We start from the raw sequence: 23,236 nt of genomic DNA on the forward strand, positions 1-23,236 counted from the left end.
AGAATCTAGTGATTCAGTGATAACTATTGCTGTCCGTTCAGCTCTGAGACATGATCGGTTCCTCACCCGTGTAGGCATCAGAGGAACGCTGGACTCGGCCTTGGTCCTTTCAGCTTCATCGTATGATGGTAAAGACGTGGCGACGTTGTATGAAGGGGGTTTGGGGTAAGTCCCTTCATCTTTGTAATCAAAGAAGGCTGTTGGACAAAAACAAATCGCTCGTACACTGTAGTGCAATATCTCCCCGGAGGACCAACATAAACTAATTAGACTGATTATTTCAGAAAAACTAAATTCTCAGATTATAAATCACTGGATTTTACTCTGTATCTAGATTAATCCTGAAGAACATTTAACAACACACAAAACAGACAGAATAAACCTGTACTAGCATGTTGAGGTGAACAGCTTTTACCCGGGTCAGCAGCAATGCTGGTGTATGGAGGCGGAGCATCAGTTCCTGGCTGTGGCACCTCAGGCGCTCCGGTCTCCTCCTCGTTAGCTAACTGCAAACGAGTAAACAGAGAAATATACCTTTACAATACATACATTAGAGTTTGTTTTATAATCGTTCGGTTTGCTTTATCACCATTTGCTACTTGCAATTCAGACATAAAAAAAAATTCTAATTATTAATGGATTGCAAAGAGTCTTAAAGGAGTCTCGATGAAGCTAAAGGAGCTCTATACCATTTAAAAGTTTACAATATTAACATTTTTTTTTTTTTTTGTTAGACTACAAAATGTATCATCTCAATACAAGAAATATTTTACACCCTAAAAGCCTATAAAATGTAATCTCAAGTGTCAGGGTTTACTATTCAAATAAATAAACAAACTGCATCTCTCTGTTTAAAACACAGGAATAAGGCACTTTCTCAGTTGTTGCTATTTTATGGTTTTTATTTAGCTTTGTTGCACACTGATAAGTGTCACTTATTTAACTCGTCATCATGTTGTTAGAAAACGTTTTTTTGGATAGGACATGTGGCGTCCTTGCCAACATATTGTTTTACTTGTTATTTCCCCAACATTTAACGACAAGATACTGTGTGCAACTTGCTAAAAAAGTTAGATAACGATGACATTCTTATCGATGACTGGTTTAGTGATTCCACACACAGGTAATCAAAATTTTAGGAATCAGAAAATAATGAACATTAAAAGGTTTCTGTGAGATAATTCATCCACAAAGCAAATTAATTTGTGTAGTAGTTGCAAGCTGTAGTTAAAGCATCAAGGTGTCAAACATAATCAGGAAGAACAGTTTCTTTCTTTAACCATTTAAAAATATTCAAAGTCAATAGTGAGCTGAACACTGTGCACTTTGTGGTTAGGACAACAAACTTTTCGATCCTTAGCTCAGTGTTGTTTTATGTAGCATCATAGTTCTGGAGAAATTTTTGATATGACCATAAAAGCTTTTTGACTTGATGTGAGTAAGGGTTTCTTTTTCTCTAGAAGTTGAAGGAGTAAAGGGGAGAAAAATGGTCACTGACTGGAAATGTGTCCAAATAAATGTTCTGGGCTTTTCACTGAGGATGGTTATAAATAAAATGCATTATTATTATTATTATTATTATTATTATTATAATAATAATAATAATAATAATAATAATAATAATAATAATAATAATGCGAGGACACTGCAGGTTAAGATAAATCATTTTCTGATTTTTTTTTATTTCTATTAAATCACCACCATATTTATGGCACTGATATACAAAACTTAGAAAACTCATATTTCCAGTAAACATGTGATCGCTCACACTAAACAACCCTGGTGCTGATGGCTTTTGTTGCAGGAAGCTGCTATTACACTTTGCCCTAACAACAAACACAATAGCAATGACAGCTGGCGCACCTTTCTTTACGGATGTCCTGTTTTCTATTTTTGTAACTGAAAGGTTTAAGAGAAACTTTTCCACAAAGACGAGAAAAAAGGAATCTACAAGACCCTTCTTCTAAATCTCAAAAATGCATTAACAAAGTGAAGTAAAGTGCTCACACTAACGGCTCTTCTATACGTTCATTAATTATAAATCATATATAACCGACATTTATAATTTAAGGATTTAATGCATGGCTGGCTGACTTAAAATCAAAAATGTCCTGCACACACATTATCCTATCATAATTGTTTGCCCCCCAAATAAGTAACAATAAATACTGACTGGCGATTTGATTGGCCAAAACAATGGTTTTGTTTTGACATTTTCACAGTTCTCTGTTTCTATGCTTTATAAGAGACCTATTAAAGCTTCATTACATATTTTTATATTACTGCCACATTTTTTGGGAGGTAAGAGAAGGAAAACCTGTGCAGATACAGACAGGATGAGTGAGAACAACACTAATCGTAACCAAAGCTGAGGATTGAACCATGGACCCTGGAGCGCTTCTACATTCTCAAGTATACATGTGAGATATTGAAATATAAAACTATCTTCTAATCATCTTGTAAATCATCACTTCAAGTCACTTTTATTTAGTTATTTTGCAAAGGACACGGTCACAAAGCGACCTTACAAACACCTAAACACAGACAGAGTCAGATTAATCCTTTATGAGCAAGAAAGAAGCGACAGTGTGAAGGAAAATCCTCTTGAGACATGAGGAAGAATCCTTAAGAGGAACCGGACAGAAAAAGGAACCTGTCCTTGTCTGACACTTCAAACTCAACCTTATTGTCTTCTTTTTCTTATTATAAATAAATCCTTATATCTGAAATCGCCTGTATAAAGACAAAAAAGCTCAAACTTTAAATAAACATGACTTATTATTTGACCTCTGTATCGCCTTGTCCAGGTTTTCAGCTACAGGGATTAAAGAAAAGGAGAAATCGGACCTGAAGTTAATAAATCGACTGATCTTTTTTTTTTTTATTATTTCGAGTGTGATAAATAAATAGGAGATTAAATCTTGTGTCATTTAAATCGGAGATTAGTGAGATTTCTCTATTTATTCAATCGGATTACATAATGATTAGGTCTGAGGGATAAAAACTCAAGATTAGCTGTTGGGCCTGTAAACGCATAAAGAAAACAATACACAAGAAAATACGCCATTTAATCGAGTATTTCAGTTGTAAAATGATTCACCATTCCTGTCATAGACAAAAAATAAATCAGATACCAAGTAAATAAAAGATTTTACGGAATTTACACGAATGTTATTTGCTGTGTTATGGTTAGCTAATTAGCTCGATGTTGCTAATTAGCTCGACGTTGCTAACATTTCCCAACACATATTTCTCGACTTTTCTTCTTCTATTCAACCAAAACGACATTTTTATTAATCTACCAACCGGATAATAAGCAACAGTGAATGTATTTAAACGGTAAACGAGCTAAAATGTAGCATGCTAGGTCTCTGTGTAAACTAGCATGCTAACTGTTTCCTACCTGCCGATATCCGCTCCTCTGCTCAGCCATTCTTTGGTACGTGTTAAACAGTAGTCACTTATTCATACGAGTAGCTAGCTAAATAAATTAGCCAACCGTATCAGGATATATCCACGTCCCTGCTCTTATTTCCTTATTTTCCTCTATATGTCTCCTGTTGTAGCTCAAGCGTCCTCGTTAAACCGTATCACAACAGAGTTACAGCTACTACGCATGCGCAGTCGGTCAAACTCACTTTTTTCCTTTCCCCCCTTCAGGCTGCTTTTAAAACTTGGGTCAAAGATTAATTTGTTCAGCTAATAAATCGAGTTAAGCCCGTAAATTAAAACCGTACACCACACTTCATGGTAAACGATCAAGTAACATTTGGAAGATTTACCCATAATGTCTTATATTATTATTATTATTATTCCTTTTAGCTAATAGCAGCATTAGCATAAGTGCAGTAAACAAAACAAGCACAGGTGCCATCTAGCAATATTCAACACTCTACCTTCAAAACATTGAGATACATCTATTGTACTGCTTTAACTTCAAATGTTTTACATACTATTAAAAGTGCTTATAAGTGGTATAAGTGTTAAAAGTGAATTGTTTGCCATCCCATATTATAAGCGACCCATATGTCTATTTCAGTTTCAGGCCTACTATACTTACATTATATGGCCAAAAGTAGGCACCACACACGTGGATCTTTCCCAAATTTGGAAGCAAACAAGCTCAGAATGACCTGGAACTAAGAACCTCAATCATACGGTGCTCCTGCATGACAAAGCGAGCTCCATGAACACAGCGATTGTTGTAGAAGAACTTGAGTGTCCTGCATGGAGCCCTGACTCTGACTTAACCCCACTGAACACTGACTGTACCCCAGACCTCCTCACCCAACATCACTGTCTGATCTCACATTGTAGCTGAATAAATACAAATCTCCTCACCTAAAAATGACACATTTGATTTGATGATAATTAGACTTGATGATTTTTTTTTTTTTAAATAAAGCCAAAAGCACTAGCTTGAATACTGGGGGTGTTAGTGTAAGTCCATATACATACGTGTGTGGAAAGACTATTTCTGTATTCGATTACTTTTGTCTTTGTCCTTAGATTTATTCCTTTGGCTTTGTCGGTGTTACCATTTTAATGCAATGAGGCATATGTACAGTAAGACCCACAGGTCAATATTTAAGTTTCAGTCATTTCACTGCACTAAGAAAAAATTGATGAGACAAACTTAAACACTAAACAGGGCAATCTAAGAAAATAACACTATATACAACAATCATCAGTGTTCTTTGCATCATTTATAAAGTATGACACAATTTGTCTAATTATTAACTGAACACTCCACATATTTCCATTAGAATTTTATTTCTTTTGATTTCTTTTTATTATTGCAACTGTAAGTATTAACAGTATACATTTCAAAATGTTAAAAATGTAATACTTTAAATATAAAGTACAAATCAAAGTCTCATTCTCTTTTCAGCAGAAACTATGGTTCCTCCACCAGCTTATTGTGAACATGCATCATGCCTGTGGAATAAAAAAACAAAAACAAATTAAAATTAAAAAGAAGTTAACACCACTTATTTTACTGTCACTAACACTAGTAATTATGTTAAGTGGATAGTATAATGATTGCTTTTGCAATATATTGGATTCTGCTTTGTTTTGATCCAAAAGTAGTCACCTTTAAAGTATTTCACAGTTTTGACCCGCAGCTCTTGTGTCGCATCCTCATCACACACAAAAACGGTCTGAGGATGTTGCTGGAATGCTGAAACTGTCCACATGTGGTTCACACCTTCCTCTATGGCCTTGTATAGTGCAAATGCCTTATGTGCTCCGGTGATTAGGATCATGACCTAACGATTATTCAGATACAGAAAGAGTCATCACATTTCAGTTTTATTTTACAGAAACGAGCTCCTAAAGTGTGTTAACCTGTTAAAGAGAATAGTATATAGAATAATTTACCATTTTTCTGTGTAAATTTTGTAGCAATATTGTAAATTTGAAACTTTAATTTAATTTAAAGTTGATGTTTTGTGTTCACGTCTCTTCTTTAGGTGTCATGTCATTAAAAATTCATGGAATGATACAACTGTATATGCTACTATCAAAGATTTTGTGTTTACTATGAAATGGAGCTTTATAGTATCTACTGCACAAGAGGACAACAGTGAATGTAATATAACAAAGGAACAGGAGAATAACTGTCAAAATATTATTATTATTTACATTTTGCAAATAGCTAGTGCATTCGTTCATTCATCTTCTACCGCTTATCCGAACTATCTCGGGTCAAGGGGAGCCTGTGCCTATCTCAGGCATCATCGGGCATCAAGGCAGGATACACCCTGGATGGAGTGCCAACCCATCGCAGTGCACACACGCAATCTCATTCACTCACGCAATCCCACACTACGGACAATTTTCCAGAGATGCCAATCGACCTACCATGCATGTCTTTGGACCGGGGGAGGAACCCTATAGCTAGTGCATTTTACATTTAATTTTTATCATAGTCTTTATTATTCTTTATCATATATATCATTTATTTATAATTTGTATATAAAACCCTAGGGTTGGAACTAATTTACCAGGCCAGAAAACTATGTATAACCTGCAACTTAGCTGTAGCTGAAGAAGTGAGTAAAGCTGAATGAATGTACAAATTGGCAATTCAATAAATTTTGTGAAAATCTACAGATCTAGAAAATGAAAAACTGTGTCTTAAATTTGGCCGTACTTCACGGGCATCCATCACTGTGCCAACTCCTACAGTAAGAGCCATGGTTGGGACTTTGGAGAGATCTCCATCGAAGAACCGAGCATTGGCCAGGATGGTGTCCATAGCCAAGGTCTTGACCCTGGTTCGAGACACGAGACTAGAGCCAGGCTCATTGAAAGCAATGTGACCATCAGGTCCAATACCTGTAACATAAAAAGAAACTATTAAGCTGATATGCAATCTGAAAACCTAGGATCATGGGAACTGGCCAATCCTCATAAAGTGTCATCATTCTTTAAATGACATGAGATCAAAGTTCACTCAGTGCTCTTACCACCTACAAAGAGATCAATTCCACCAGCAGCTTTTATCTTCTCCTCAAAGTCTTGGCATTCTTTCTGCAGGTCTGCCGCATTGCCATCCAGAATGTGTGCGTTTTCTGATCGAATGTCGATGTGCTTAAAGAAGTTGTTCCACATGAAGGAGTGATAACTTTCGGGATGGTCTCTGGGCAGTCCTGATTAGGCATTTAAGGCATTAGATGCAAGACAAGAGTGTATTTAAAATTAAACATCTCTAAAATATGAAATACATACCTACATATTCATCCATGTTAAAGGTCTTCACATACTGAAAAGATATTTCTCCTTTCTTATAGTACTCAATCAGCTTCTTATAGCATCCCAGCGGAGTGCTGCCTGATAATAATTAGAAATGAACAAACGTTACTGCGATGATTAAAAAAAATAATACAGGTACTGTGTCAAGCTCTGACTTAATTAAAAGAGAAAGTACACAAAAATGTCAGTATACGGTCAACAGTGTTCACAATATACGTCAACATACTCAGGTATTAATTTTTATCAGTAAAAAACGTATTAATTTTAATGAAATTTGAAACATGCAAATGGGTAAAGTTATGTTTAAAAAGAGAAAACAGAGGTGTAGTAACTGTGTCTCAGAAAAACTTTCTATTAACCCCAATCATAATAGTGTACAAATACTGCGGTTTAGTACTGCTGAAAAGTATTACTGTCAGTTATATCTGGGTAAAGGAATAAGTCACTGCTTATAACATTTAACTACTGCTTCTGTAGTAACTGCTTATAAGTGAAATTTATACTCAAACACAGAAATGCAGTAATTATAATGCTCAGTAATGTTTAGTATAATGCTCAGTAATGTTCAGTATAATGTTCAGTATAATGTTCAGTATAATGCTCAGTAATGTTCAGTATAATGCTCAGTATAATGTTCAGTACTATGTTTAGTATGTCAGTATAATGTTCAGTATATTCCTCATTATAATGTTCAGTATAATGTTCCGTATAATGCTCAGTATAATGCTTAGTAATGTTCAGTATAATGCTCAGTATAATGTTCAGTATAATGTTCAGTATTATGTTTAGTATAATGTCAGTATAATGTTCAGTATAATGCACAGTATAAACTGCTTCTGTAGTAACCTTGTACAATATTGAATAATTAAGGTGTAACAGTTTGTGTGTGAAGTGAAGTATAGCATAGTATAGTGTAGTTTAGTATAGTTTAGTATAGTATAGTGTAGTATAGTGTAGTATAGTGTAGTATAGTGTAGTATAGTGTAGTGTAGTATAGTGTAGTTTAGTATAGTATAGTGTAGTATAGTGTAGTATAGTGTAGTGTAGTATAGTGTAGTATGGTGTATTATAGTGTAGTATAGTGTAGTGAAGTATAGTGTAGTATAGTGTAGTATGGTGTAGTATAGTGTAGTTTAGTATAGTATAGTGTAGTATAGTGTAGTATGGTGTAGTATAGTGTAGTTTAGTATAGTATAGTATGGTGTAGTATAGTGTAGTTTAGTATAGTGTAGTGTAGTATAGTGTAGTATGGTGTAGTATAGTGTAGTGTAGTATGGTGTAGTATAGTGTAGTATGGTATAGTATAGTGTTGTACATTATAGTATAGTGTAATATATTATAGTGTAGTACAGTATAGTATAATATAGTATAGCATAGTGTAGTATAGCGTAGTGTAGTATAGTGTAGTATGGTGTAGTGTAGTGTACTGTAGTATAGTATGGTACAGTATAGTATAAAATAGTATAGTATAGTGTAGTACATTATAGTATAGTCTAATATAGTATAGTGTAGTACAGTATAGTGTAATATAATATAGTGTAGTATGGTGTAGTATAGTGTAGTATACTGTAGTATAGTATGGTACAGTATAGTATAAAATAGTATAGTATAGTGTAGTACATTATAGTATAGTCTAATATAGTATAGTGTAGTACAGTATAGTATAATATAGTATAGTGTAGTATAATATAGTTTAGTATAGTGTAGTACAGTATAGTATAATATAGTATAGTATAGTATAATATAATATAGTTTAATACATTACCTGTTGGAAGGCCCAGGATGAAGAACTTGTCCTGACTCGGATTAAAGCGAATGATCCTGTTCCGGATGTATTTGGCCGCCCACTCACTGGCTTCATCATAGTCTCTCAGTATAATCAGCTTCATTGTTGTCACTTGCTCAAAGTTCTGGTTTAAATCCGAGCTAAAACAGGTCAAATGTATGTCAGTAAACGAGTGAGACACTAAGTGCTGCTCGGTCCAGACTTTAGACTCATAAAAGGAACTGAAAAGTCCGGAAGGGCTGTTTTTATCAGGGCTGGAGATCAGTAAAGGGGAAGTCTTTAGGAGTATCTGTTGCACTGTGTGTAACGGTGTAAGACTGAGTGTAATCATATGATGAAGAGAAACGTTAGATCAGCTGACTCGGTGCAGCAGGAAGCAGCACAGACTGAATCGCTAGTAAACACACGAGACTCGTGAGAGGGGTGTGACTGCTGAGTGAGCTGAAAATTATATACAGCAATGAGTCGGATCACCAGTAAGAGCCGACACTTTCAAAACTGTCTAAAGTGCTAGTCTTTACTCATCGCTGAAATATCTAACTATACCGACTCTTCCGTGTCGCGAGTCGATTCAGGTGAATCGACTCATACAACCGAATCATTTGTTGACCTCATATGATGCATTAATATTAACATCAATGAAGAATAAGACACTCAAAATCATAAAGTGTCTTATCTCTTACTTGTCAGAAGCATTAAAAGGAAAAAGGTAGAAGAACTGTTTAAAACAAGTATCACTGATTATTTAATTATATCTGGAGTCTACAACATACAGCTAATTTCCACATGGTTCAGCCTTCAGTGCTTCAGTGTAACTTCTGTTTGCGACTTGAAATGCTAAAAAAAAAAAACAGTAGTACAAAATAGCTAAAAAAAAAGTCACATGATAAGTATCGAGCAAATTCTCACCTTTACATCATGAAATTTACGACAAGGCATCAGTTCCATTTAAGCAACATCCACACCCAGTTCACACCCACAGAGAAAGACAATTTAAATTCCATATTTATTAAAACTCAACAGTTGCCACAGACCCAGATATCTTAGCATACATCACATATACTCACAGCATGGATGGCAATGAACAACTTTATTGCATTATGCTGTATTTATTTATTTTTTTTAAAGAAAAGAAAAGACATGCACCATTTAACCACTAATGATTCTGACTGTCAAAACCCCATGGAAGGGAAGATGGAATGAACGGAACGACCAGGAAGCTTCGCAGTCCTCTTAGTCGAGGTCCATGTCAGGTTTCAAGTCGGTGCCTTCTGTCGCATCCGTGGGTGCTTTGTCGTTGGCAGTGGGCTCAGCCTCTGGGTTTTCCTGCCCGTTGACTGGTCCGTTCTTTTCTGCTGGTTTGTCCTCTTTTGGCAATTCTACTTTAGGTTTGGGTTTGGTCACGATCGGGTTGCAGCTTGAGAACAGTTCCTGAGGAACAGAAATTTGATCATTATTAATTTATTTTAAATTAAGCTCACAATAATTAACTGCCAATGTAGGTAAGCTAATCTGAAAAAGACAGTCATCAAATACAAGTACAGGACAACAAAACTTTTTTTTTCTAGGTTTGTTATGAGGCTGGATTTAAAGGTGTTGGTTTGGCCGACATCCAGCGCATCATCTGCATTTTGGTGTAGCTGGGATTTAAAATCACATCTTTCTTAGTGTGTTAGATAAGCAGAACCTTAACTTCTGATCCACTATCATAACCCTAGACTTTATAAGCACAATGTTTCTGCTTGATTCCTTTTTTGGGAAATTATTTGAAAGTGCATAACTGATGAAAGGAAAAAATAGTGTTTTGCCATGTGTTTCCTGAAAGGATACAAGAGAACTACAAATAAAATAAATTAAACAACATAAAAGTTATGATGCACCATAAAAAGGACAGCCTACTGTGCTGCAGCATGCAAATACAAGCCATGTAATATATCGGTGCTGTCGGGCGGAAACCTCGTATGTCCAAATTTGGTCAATTTCATATTTTTTCACATATCGATGCTATTGGTCAGTCCCCACGTGGGTCTGTTATTTTTTACAAGTTATTAACCAAACTAAAGTCTTGAAAATAGCTTGAGCGCAAATCTCATAACTCCATTGGTCACTTCAACTGTCCACCTCTTCCTTACTCCGCGGGAGAGCTTCGCGGCATATTTCTCCTCAAGAAGAGTTGCAACGAATCAACACGTCTTCTGAGGTAAATGTCTTCAAAACACTGTGCTCAATATTGACCCCCGTTAGTTCTGGTCCTCGTCTGAGGACAGGAATTTAGCGCAAGACAATCCACTGCAACGCGGACTAAACCCTGTGCACTGCAGATAAGGTACGGCGTTTTTTTAATTTCCTGAAAAATAATGGTTTTGGAGATACGAGGATTCCGCCCGACAGCGACGATATGCCAATTTTATTGTTAGATATTATTGTTGTGTATTACATTAGCACTGGAAGGTATGTGCTACATGGACTTGTGATGCAGACCGGCTTCATGTGACTTTGAAGACGTACATACTAGGAAATTAGTAGTCGTCATGTCATGGGGGATTTAGCTTAGTGGGCAAGATCAAATCTGAGAGAAAACGTTGGTGGGTCGGGGAGTATTTATATTTAATAGCAATACCCCTTTAAGTAGAAAATGTGGGTTATCGCAGCTGTGAGAATTTGACCACAATGTAAAGCTCACCCTTGTTTTCGCTGTAATCTCTGCAGCTTTCACCACTGGATCCACAGTGAGGCTCTGTTTGCTCTGCTGATTCATTTTGCTGTTCATCCAGATCATAACATCATTCACCATCTTATCAACTTTTTGAATTTCAGCCTCTTCCAGATGCTCATACTGCTCCTCCTTCAAGGTGAGACAAATGTGTTGAATAAGGGACAGATAAATAGAGATACACAACTCTATAGGAATTATCACCAGAGGTGGGAGTAAGTCACACACATGCAAGTCAAAAGTAAGTCTCAAGTCATGAATGTCAAGTCAAAGTCTAGTAGAGTCTTTTTTTTAATATTTGTCAAGCAAGTCTCAAATTTGCGACTTAAGTCTGACTCGAGTCAAGTCATATGACTCAAGACCCCCATCTCTGATTAACACTAACCTTCATCTTGAAGGCCTCCACAATCTTCATGTACTGCTGAAGCTGTTTACCCAGCTCATCAAAAGCTTTTGGCCGCTCCTCAGACTCTGTGTATCGGTCTTGAATGGGTTGGCCCAGTTTCTATAAACAGGACAAAACAGTTGTTGAAACACACCAAGAATGTTTATACTCAACCCAAAGCACACAGACACACTGAAAGTCACCTTTAATTCATCAAGTTTGTCAATGTACACTTGTTTAGGTTGGTCCTCTCCATCCTCATACAGCCAGTTTTCTGTGTCCTCCAGTTTTAATGACAGCGTGTCCCTGTCCTGTGCCAAAACGAAAAACAGAAGAAAGATGAGTAAACAAACAAACTACACAATGTTCAGGAATGTCTATGATCTCTGTTTGGTTCACTCAATATAGATGTTCAGATTAAACTCCACTGCTGATGAAGTGATAAACAGCAGTCAGCAGGCTCTTCTCACTTTTTCCTTTTGCGGGTTGGACCAAAAATAAGGTACTTTCCTTAGTTCTGGTGTGATGTAACCGACACGAAATACAGCAATATGACAAGAGGTTACCTAACTTGACTTGAGAAAGCGTTCAAGTTTAAGAGCTACTGAAGAATGATGATTGATTACAATGTGATGTGGAAAACATCCACACTGTCAGTTTCACATATGAAGACCAAAACAGGGACAACTTCAAGGTTATGGTATACTTATTAAATAACGTTTAAAAATAATCTACATTTTAAGCAAATTGCCCTTGAAATATTCAGATTTTCCACTTGTTATTCTTTTCAGAAATCCTGCCTGTAAAGAATGTGTGCACCATGTCCAGAAGCAGTAGGTGAGTTAAGCAGAGTTATTATGAATAATGTACGCTGAATAACGCAAGTGTGACAAAAAAAAAAATCTGGCTTTCATTAGTTTAGATCATTCCTTTAACTCCATTGCCATTGTTTGTTCAGCTCCACAGTGTTTGTGGAACACTTTCTACAAATGTAAGAAAACAAAAAAAAAGGAACGGAAAAAACCCCCCAACATTTCAGTCTCAAGTATGGCATCTGTGACCTTTCTTGATTCCATCCCTGGCAAGAGCAGATGATCTTAGACGTGATATCTAAAAAGCTGTAGTCTGGTTCATGACCTCTCACACGTATAATGTGGGTCATGATCATGTTTGTCGTCTACGCTCAGAGATGTGGAAGTGATTGCTGCGGTCTGCCTCAGCACAGTACTCACACTTTCATTGATGAATTTCTCATAAATCCCGTGCAGTTTGTCCCTCATTTCGTACACGTACTCCTCCAGGTTGTTCTTGGCATCATTACGTTCTTTTTCCAGTTTGTCCTGCATGATCATCTTTCCCTGTTTAGAAATAATAAAGTGCCACATATAAAGACATCTAAAAAAAAAAAAAAAAAAACCTTTGTCTTAATAATGGACTTCTAGAAGACTGACCTCATTTTCCACGAACAGATTAAGCATTTCAATCGCTAACTGCCATTGTGGATTGTTTTCAATGGGCAGATCCAGGACCTTTGTCTTCACTTTTGCTTTTTTAGCTTGCGGAGGCTGATCTGTCTTCTTTTCTTGTTTGCCTTCCTCTGGTGATGTCTAAATTAAGCGCAAACAACATTCAGTCAGCACATGATCGAAACCCTGAAGGTCTGAACAGCAGAGAAAACAGTTTCTATTAAGTACAAGGAAAATTGGGGCATGTAGCATTAATCTTGTATTACTTCCATCTCCTCTGTCTCTGCTTTCTTCTCTCCATCTTCCTGGGCCTTCTGTTGATCTTCATCCACCTGCATTTTGTTCTAGAAGATGGAAAAAACAGTATATTTATACATTACAGTCATAGAGTGGATGAAAGCTTTGTGCATACAAATGCAACTTCACCAATATTTATGTAAACAGAATGCAAATGAACTTATGTTCTAGTTTATCATCATAATGTACATCAGCTGTACATTTCTACCTGAAATATGTGCATAGGGCAGGACATGTCAAAGAGCTTGACTTGTTTCCATGGCAGCCAATCGGGTTTTGGGTTTTATTTTATTAAAAATAGTAAAAAGTACAAGTTTATAAAGAAGAAGGAGGAGGAGGAGGATGAGGAGAGGCATCAGATACACAGTTAAAAACACTGTCCTTGAGCCAACATCCTTCACACAGGGTTTGTTAATGGATGGGCAAGTTTTTAATGGCATCTACATACTTCTTCTTCAGTTGTAGTGATAATCTGGAATCAACAAAACCTCATGGTGGAAAGCTGTGACCATGAAAAACTAGGTGTGGAAAACCGCGGAATTGACTATGTGATGGTAACATTTACTGTGTAATGCTACCATGCAATAGGAACTCTGTTTAGTATTGGTTTAAAGCACATAGACCCTGCTGGCTTGTATCATCAAGGTCATAAGGATTTGTGCAAAACAAAGAAAAAAAGAGCACACAGTAATACACTTGCACTCGACATTTGAAACACGTCAATATATTTAAATATCTAAAATTCACACCACAACCATTGCATGTCTAGTGTCTCCCAGCGAACATGGGCTCACAACTTACAGGGCTGAAATGCTCATTATGATCAACACCTATCTGCTGTGTTTGATGCAATCAATCCCGAGTCTCACCAAGTTTCTGCAAATCCAGTCTGGATGCAAGGTTAGTACATGCTGTATAAGTATCAAGGTGTCCAAAATAAAAATACAATAAAAAGATGTACACCGATTAGTGTTTAGGTAAATGTGGGGAAAAGTAAGTAGACTTTTATTGGAGTAAGTAACTGCATAATGTGAAAAGGTGTAGCACCTCTTCCTCTTTCTCTGTGGTCGGTGATGTGGTCTGTTCTGTGTCCATGGGCTCCTCAGGTTCCTCGTTCTTCAACACTTCTACCAGTGAAGCGCTGGACACACTGAAGATTCCATGGATGTTCATCCTAACTTTGACCTTCACTTTAGAGCTCTCACCCGTGGCTTGGGGCACAACCTTCTGGATCATGTACTGTCCTAATCAACGGATGCACCGTGTTAAGTCACATAGCTGCAATTTATCATTTACCAAAAATGAAATAATAAAAAAAAAAAAACAGATCCTTGTATGTATAACTTGCCTATTGTGGGATCGGGGTACGGTAGCTCTTTAGGGCTGTTGTAGTAGGCTTCCAGAGAAAAGGGCTCTTTCCGGTAGAAGGTTAGCACCTTGGAGAATGGAGCTGCATGGTTCTTTGGGAACACTTCACATTCACTAAAAACAATAAATTAAAGGTTTACTTTCTTAACACCACGCTAGCATCCACGGTTATATTCAAGTAAACTAAATAAGAGGCTTCAGGTTCAACTTATTATTCTAGAAACCTTAAGACTAGATTTGAAATTATTTAACTAAATACAAATTCAATTATCGGTTTAAAAAGTTAAGTGAACTTTAATTGTAGGAAAGATGTATTTTCGAGTTCGCACCTTACACCATCCTCTGCTGCTGAGTTCCATTTCAAAGAGATTGGATAATTGACTACATCTGTTATGGAGAAATCACGAACTTTGAAGGCAGGAGACAAAATTGCACACTGTGGAAGGAAAACACTTTATGAGAATATAAATCTTACAGAGACGCAATAATAGTCCATAACTTCACCCACTGCAATTGCTAAATAGGTCTTAAATCTTATTCTTTTCTCTGCACTCTGTAAATGTTCCCTCAGGCACTAAATTCACAGTTTCCCATTAAGAACAGCACTGATAAAGGTTTATTGCAGCACTTCAAATGAAATATCGCAGGATGCTGAGTGCAGACCTGAAGGGCACATCCTCTAGCCACGGCTTCATCTGCATTCAGGGTCGTGCTCAGTTCCTTCCCAAAGAATTTGCTGATTCGCTCTTTAACAGCTGGTATTCTCGATGCGCCTCCCACTATTTCTACAGCATAAATGTCCTCGAACTTCAAATCTACAGCAAGAAGAACAGACAGAATATAAGATTTTGTGATTTCTAGGAAGGAATCTATACAAATAAACAGACTTGTGTTACTCACTAGCTTGTTCCATTATACTGCGAAGCGGTGTCTCTACTCTGGCCAGAATGTCAGCACACATCTCTTCAAACTGACCTCTGAAGGAATACAAGAAAGTAAACACCGACTCTATGAGTTTATAGTTCAGGATGTGTAGAACAAACTCAAACACACATACCATGTTGACCACAATGAGTGAGGTCAAAGGAGAAAGGACAAAGGGGTTCAAACTGACAGGAAGGGTACGGTAACTAAATTATTCCTTACAATCATTGTTTAAAGAAAAGCATCTTCACACAGCGTTCCTAATAATTTGGTCAATGTCTATAATCCTATGCACAAATGTAAAAGGACTCAACTTTCAATTTTAAACCACAAAAACAATCTGTGTACAATATAACACTCGTGAAGCTACTTTGAAATACACATTTATTCTTGTTCATAACCACACCATAGGTTTAGCCTGCTATTTAAACACAAACGCATTGTGTCACACAGACACTTTTAGAATTTCAACACATCTGTCATAATAAAGCTAATCCATCTAAGGGCCTTTTTACACCTGGTCACTTCATGTGTTTTCTCTTTGTTTTGATTTGTTGTTGTTAAAACTGTTCCATTTACATCAGGCCACATAAATGCGTCTCGGCGAATCGGATATCAATCCAATCTTTTTACTCCCGCCCAAAATGCAAATATATTTTACCTCATTTCAGGGGTAATTGAAATGGAACACCGCTTTGGGGTATGCAGTTTTCAGAATGCAATCAAAAAGAAGATGAAAAAAATTGTTACGACGGTTATGCTACAAAAAACAGCATTTACTGTTTGCTGCATTTAGTGCATTTTAAGACCCAATGAGACAGCAGGGTAAAAGATCACTTGCGAGCGACGTACTTCCCTTTGGGAGGAGTATAGCGCTGACGTATGTGGCTTGAACATCCACATTCATTTACATCTGAAATGCGTCCCAGACTTCCTCCTAAAGTGGTTTGAACCATCGGATTTATATCCGTCTCGAAAACGTTTCAGAGGGCATTTAGACCTGGTCTTTTTACGATCGGATTGCTATCCGATCACAGAAAACGCATGAAGTGACCAGGTGTAAAAAGCCCCTAAATAATCCTAATCTGAATCCTATTCATTACGATTATTTTACTAAATATAAAATAAACAGTTTATTTCGTTTAAAATCAAAGAATATTCAAAATATTCTCTTATCTTTACCTGTTGAGGCGTCCGGAGACATCGATATCATTCATGAAACACTCAATATTGAGAGGCAGGTCAGAGGAGTTGGCACTCATGAGCTTTTTGAGTTTTTCGCACTCCTGGTAGAGGCGAACCAGAGCCCTGGGCTTGGACTTTACATCCAGCTTGTACTTCTTTGCAAACTCCTCACAAAAATAGTTCACAAGCGCCTCATCAAAGTCTTTGCCTCCCAACTGTGCATCAAAGGCTGTTGCAAGGACCTGTTCAGGCAAACACACATTTAAAGACCACCACCATATTTAAAATTCCAATTCAGATCCATAGCGAGTGTTCTGACATGGAAACTCCACTTTAGTACACACCTTGAGCTTGCCTTTGTTAAAGGCACACACAGAAACTTGGTAGCTTGAATGACCAACATCCACAAACACCACAGTCCTGGGCATCTCCTCTGGGGCTGGCAGGTCCTGCTTGTAAATCCCATATGCCAGGGCCACTGTAGGGTGAAAGAAATTTCATCTATTCTTCAGCTTGTGAAAATCAACAAAAAGTGAAACAAACCTGCAGCGGTTCCAGATTAATTGCGGGTGAATTTACCTGCTGTAGTTTCGTTCATGAGCCTCAAACAGTTGAGTCCAGCGATCTGAGCTGCATCTATGACTGACCTCCTCTCAGCATCCGTGTAGAAGCAAGGAATCTTAAAAACAACATGGACATGACTTATGTGATGCTACAGGACAGTAAATCTGCACAACGTGACCAAACTAGTGAGAGCTGGGTTCAGCTAAGTGCAAAATAAATAAATAAATAAATCACTGCAAATCAATCATCAAAGTGAAATGAAACAATTCTATGATACTGGGTGTGGTCTTGACCAAGATAGCTCCACCTCCATACATGGACTACTAGGCAGACAGAAGGGCTTGATAAAAATAAAAATCATGTAAATAGCTCAATACCAGTTCAAGAGAGACTTAAAACATCACAATGAAGCGAAAAGAATTCGAAAAGAACAAATCAAATCAAACTCACTGAAATAACGCAGTCAGCCACGGGCTTTTTCAGAGCTCCCTCAGCAGTCTCTTTCAGTTTGGTAAGAAGCATGGCTGTGATCTGCTCAATGCTGAATACCTTCTCCTCCTCCATGTACGTAACCTGAGAAAAGGTCAGAGAAACGTCAAGAAGGGGACAGAAAGATTGAAAGTTTGAAAGATTTAGAAGCATCAACCTGGAGCTAGCTTATTAAAAAAAAATCTTTACAACATGACAAATCCTTGTATGATGAAAATTGTAAATGTTTTCCTGGTTGCATCTTATAAAACACATCTTTCAAAGAGATGCTTGGGGATAAAACAATCAGTAAATCAGTGATGCTCATGTGGGAGAGAGATGATGTAATCAGCAATGCCAGAGGAATGACAGTCATGTGACATTCATAAAACTACAGATTCCCCTTCAACCTTCAGGCATGTTCCTTTTCTATTGTGGAATCACCTTGTGTGTGTGTGTGTATCTAGGTGTGCTCCATTACTAATGCCATCAATTTGAGGGAAAACCTGCTACTCAGTTACTAATTATTGTTATTGGTGTGTGGTAATTACAGTAGGCAGTAAGAGTGCATCAGATTTACTTCAAGCCTCAGATTTAATTGTGGCTAATTCTATTCTTTTGTACATCTTTCTGTTGAGTGAAAATGTACTTCAGCTGCTTTAACATCCTGGACTGGGTTGCATGTTGCCTCAGTTGAAAGCGCCAGCCAAACAAATAAACAAATATTAATGTAACTCTATTCCTGTTGCTCCTTGTGTGATTTCAGTGCAGTTCTCCATCACTCACCTTAATTCCTGTTGTCCCTGTCGGCATTTGAGAAAGTTCATAAACGAGACTGGATTTGACATTCTGAACAAATGGGTCTGAGAAAGCACGGCCATGGAAACGCTTGAATCCCTGGACGGTGTTCTTATGGTTAGTCACCAACTGGGATTTAAAGTGGAAAAAGAGAAATGAAGCTTTCATTTGCAGCCTTTAATCATTTCGTCAAAAGCATCTATTCCTCACATACCTGGCTTTTTGCGGCTGCACCGATGGATCGATTTCTTGGGCCAAATGAAACACATGCTCTAAAATCACACACAAAATAAAGGTTACATGCTTCTGTGTCTGTGTGCTTCTGTGTCCTATATTATAGAAATGCATCAACAATACATGTATTTTGTTTTATATTTAGAAGAAGAGATACTGACAGAATATTAGCCAAATCCTAGAGTCACTGATCGGCCCTTTATAGAGGCTCACACTCTTTCGCTCATTCTAATACGCTTACGTTTCTATACAAACGGTGTATCTGTAGGATGAACATTTCTCGTAAACAATTTAACAAGGAGGTGGAATTGTTGAGAGCGTAAGACGATTTTTTTTTATTTCCATTGTCAGGGCTTTGTAACTGTAACTTTACACATGGGAACTGTTTAGGGTTTTGTGCTTTATGCTTGCTCAGTGTTTTTTGTGTCATGTCACAGCCATTCCAAACCATTAATAGCAACTCTAAAGGGATAAAAATGATTCATATAAGGTTTAATTCCTAAACCCTTTAAACGCAGAGTGACACCCCGATGGCAGTCTAAAATCAACTGCATAGTGAATAGCACATTTTGGAACATGCGCTTATTGAAAAAATAAATCTGAATAATTTCTTTCAATCCCACCGACACTCATGGCGCAGTGTTTAAGGTGCTGGATTACTGATCGGAAGGTCGTGAGTTCAAATCCCAAGGCCACCAAGCTGTCATTCTGGGCCCCTGAACAAGGCCCTTAACCCGCAATTGCTCAGCTGTATAAATGGGATAAATGTAAGGGATTAAGGGAGTCTGCTAAATGCCGTAAATGTATACGGAAGAGGGCAGACCGCACATTGTGCTGGACTGTGATGCAACAACAAACACACTTGGTGGTGCTAGGTGAATGCGTTTTAAACTAGATTATAGAAAATGGTGAACTGTAACTTAGACTTGAATGAAATTACATTCATTTCATTCCATCTGTTGTTTATCATTTAAGTCTAAGCTTGAGTTACAATAAGGGCACAAAACTGACCATTACAAAAATTCTGCCACTTCCAAAAAATGTTAAATAAACCTGTTAAATCTCCTGGCAGAAAAGTTGATGCTTATTTTTTTTTCCTCTTTAAAAACCAAAAACACGTTTTAATCCGCTTGGTATAGACATTTGGCATCCACAAGACTTTAAGAAATTATCATTACTATAAATCTAGCTGCTGTAAATGCCATCAGAGCTGCTTTTATAGGACATTAAGCAACACTTTCTGCTTAATCACATCTGATACCTCGACATTGCTGTGGATTAAACTGAACTTTATTAAATCCAGCATCTGTACTGTATTACTGTATGGAGAACAAACATTCACACTGAACTATTATATCATCTCTGTACCTATAAAGGCTTAAAGGATGGATGGAGGGCTGGTGTTATTTTAGACAGAGGTTCAATCCCATTAAGAAAAAGACCAATAATTGTTTCATAAGGACAAATATATATATATATATAAAAAACTGATATCTGATACCATATCAACCAGAACATCTGTCTGTCATTCGTAAATGTGCAGAATGTTCTAAAATATTCGCAGTTAATGAAGTGGATATTAAAGTAGAAATATTTGAGAAATCTTACAGGTATCGTGAAGCTAAAAAAAACGCCTTATAAGCGATGAAACGTGTTAAATAAACGCGAATAAAGTGTAATGAACAAAGAGCTGCAGGGCCACAAGCAGCAGCTCAGTGAGGAGGAGAATCTTCTAGAACGTCTCCTTCAGGCTGTTAGCTTAGCGCTAATAGCGTTAGCTTAGCGTTTCTCTTTCTTTATTAAAAATAAAACATAACATAAAGTCGTAAAGTCAAACATAACATAAACATACCTAAAGTCGTCTCGTATAACACGGACGGTAAAATTGTTTCAATTCGGCGTCACGTCTCAAACACGCCTGAAACAGGTTTAGCTTTTGAACATATATTGAACGTTAAAACCTAGCTGCCAGACTAGCAGCGCGTGCTAGCTGGGCTGTGTCCCAAACCGCTGCGTACTTGCTACGTAGGCACACTAGAACGCTGGATTTCTCGCACTACGTAGTGCACTATATGTGAAGAAGAGAGCGATTCGGAACGCGGCCTTAGCATCAGCGACCCCACACATTTCACGCTCACCGTAAGCGAATTAAGTGCTAAAACAGCACAGATTATACACGCTGGTGTGTGATATTGTTGTCCATGTTTACTCACGGTGTGCACCGGTCGCTGTATTCATTCGCTATGGTCTCAATGCCTCCGGCTCGTGCCACCGCGATGTAACAGCTCATAAACCCGACATCAAACCCCACCACAGACATTTTTAAACTACAACAGCGCCGATCAGCAGCTAATACAAACACTAAAGCGCTTCACGATACGATTACAACAGCAAACGATTATTACTATTATTATTATAGAAAATGCGAAATGTTTTAATTCTTCATTACAACAACCCTGATGCGCTGAAGCCGGTGGCGAGAGGATGGTTGGGAAAACTACTTCCGGTTCAAAGATCGAGGATGTCCAACGCCGGAACAACAAAAGTTGCAAAGCACGTGAAGAAACGAATCTGATCGAACGAACACGTTTTTTTACACGCACCGGTTGTGTGTTTACGGAATTTGGAAACAATGCATTAGAGTAAAATATAGTACGAGAATAATGATGAAACTGTGTAATGGTTCATGTGTAGGTTTAAATAAGAGATGATGATGAACAGCTACACGTGATTTAATCCCCACAAGTAGAAACTAGAAAAGTCAACCAGGAAGAAATATTAGTTTATATGGACAAGAGATGGTGAGAACATGCAACAGTGTACTGAACTGAACACCTGAGACAAGTAGATAAGGAAATAATCTATCTATTATTAATTAATTAATTGATTGATTGATTGATTGAACAATTGAAACAAGTAGAATAGGGGAATCATTTATCTATAAATTAATTAAGAAATAAACAAATAGAACTGAACACGAGACAAGTAGATAAGTTAATAATTTATCTATTCATTCATTCATCTTCTACCGCTTATCCGAACTACCTCGGGTCACGGGGAGCCTGTGCCTATCTCAGGCGTCATCGGGCATCAAGGCAGGATACACCCTGGACAGAGTGTCAAGCCATCTCAGGGCACACACACACTCTCTCATTCACTCACGCACTCACACACTAGGGACAATTTTCCAGAGATGCCAATCAACCTACCATGCATGTCTTTGGACTGGGGGAGGAAACCGGAGTACCCGGAGGAAACCCCGAGGCACGGGGAGAACATGCAAACTCCACACACACAAGGTGGAGGCGGGAATCGAACCCCGACCCTGGAGGTGTGAGGTGAACGTGCTAACCATGAAGCCACCGTGCCCCCCTAATTTATCTATAAATAAATAATTAATAAATTAATACAATAATAAATAAATTGACCGAACTCAAAACATGAGACAAGTAGATGATGGAATAAATAAATAAATAAATAAACTGAACTGAAAACCTGAGGGAAAGTAGATAATGGAATAATTTATCTATAAATAAATTAATAAATTAAGTAACTGAACTGAAAACATGAGACGAGTAGATAATGGAATAATTTATCTATAATTAAATAAATAACCTAAACTGAAAACCTGACACGTAGATAATTGATCTAAAAATCTATCAATCAATCGTTTAATTAATTATTTAATTGATTCATTAATGCACTGTTAAAATTGGATATTAACCGTTACTGTTAATTTGTGCTGTCAAACCTCTGTGAGAGTGAAAACCAGACAAAGCTGTCAGGAATATTTCTCTTAAAAATAGTAAATAAATAAAATTATCTGGGGCAGGACTAATTTCTAAGAAATAAACCTGAAATAAAGAAACTTGCAATATACATAATTTGGCAATATTTTAAGAATAATTATGGTTTTTGTAGTCCATATCCTTGTGAACCAGTTTCATTGTATTCATTGAAAAATACTTGGCTGAGTCACTCTTAATAATAAGAATGTCTGTCAAATGCCATAAATGTATTTATAAGAGTTTGAGCACCAATAGACAAGCATTAGCAATAGAATTAGTCTGTAATCTCACATAGACAGTTCTGTACCCCAAACTGTACCCCATATCAGCTTCTAACTGACATGTAAAGTAACTAATCACAATTCATTTTGTTCTGTGTCACGTTTGGGGGCAGTTTAGGAGAGTTCACCATGATAGCACTGGAAAATCATCATCATTATTATCATCATCATCATCATCATCATCATCATCATCATTATTATTATTTTTATTATTATTATT

At 37.2% G+C, this 23,236-nt stretch overlaps 3 protein-coding genes across 4 annotated transcripts in view; all 3 read right to left on the reverse strand.

Annotated features, from left to right (window-relative positions):
• ndfip1 (Nedd4 family interacting protein 1) overlaps positions 1–3,627 on the reverse strand; it is a 424,215-nt gene extending 420,588 nt beyond the window's left edge. For both annotated transcript variants that reach the window (XR_009649468.1, XM_060886868.1), the window contains exons 1-3: positions 3,404–3,627; positions 416–506; positions 67–197 (exon numbers count right to left, since the gene is read on the reverse strand). Coding sequence is in view for 1 of the 2 variants with exons in the window: in XM_060886868.1 (XP_060742851.1) it covers positions 67–197; positions 416–506; positions 3,404–3,433 (252 nt within the window). In the remaining variant the exon portion in view is untranslated. The remainder of the gene's footprint in view (positions 1–66; positions 198–415; positions 507–3,403) is intronic.
• Positions 3,628–4,756: 1,129 nt separating this feature from the next.
• gnpda1 (glucosamine-6-phosphate deaminase 1) lies at positions 4,757–8,805 on the reverse strand. Its single transcript, XM_060887384.1, has 6 exons — positions 8,525–8,805; positions 6,736–6,837; positions 6,474–6,656; positions 6,158–6,342; positions 5,096–5,270; positions 4,757–4,938 (listed from the first exon to the last, which is right to left on the reverse strand). Exons 1-6 carry the CDS (start codon positions 8,646–8,648, stop codon positions 4,898–4,900), a joined length of 810 nt encoding a protein of 269 aa, XP_060743367.1. The 5' UTR covers positions 8,649–8,805; the 3' UTR covers positions 4,757–4,897.
• A 727-nt stretch (positions 8,806–9,532) lies between these two features.
• On the reverse strand, positions 9,533–21,450 carry hspa4b (heat shock protein 4b). The gene is made up of 19 exons (XM_060886865.1): positions 21,161–21,450; positions 18,928–18,985; positions 18,702–18,842; positions 17,898–18,020; positions 17,463–17,562; positions 17,228–17,361; positions 16,881–17,125; positions 15,675–15,751; positions 15,438–15,589; positions 15,104–15,210; positions 14,755–14,888; positions 14,454–14,650; positions 13,376–13,453; positions 13,095–13,250; positions 12,876–13,001; positions 11,847–11,954; positions 11,644–11,763; positions 11,229–11,390; positions 9,533–9,976 (listed from the first exon to the last, which is right to left on the reverse strand). Exons 1-19 carry the CDS (start codon positions 21,265–21,267, stop codon positions 9,779–9,781), a joined length of 2,523 nt encoding a protein of 840 aa, XP_060742848.1. The 5' UTR covers positions 21,268–21,450; the 3' UTR covers positions 9,533–9,778.
• Between the last annotated feature and the right edge of the window lie 1,786 nt (positions 21,451–23,236).

The sequence above is a fragment of the Tachysurus vachellii genome, chromosome 14 (assembly GCF_030014155.1).
Source record: "Tachysurus vachellii isolate PV-2020 chromosome 14, HZAU_Pvac_v1, whole genome shotgun sequence".
Classification (NCBI taxonomy): Eukaryota; Metazoa; Chordata; class Actinopteri; order Siluriformes; family Bagridae; genus Tachysurus; species Tachysurus vachellii.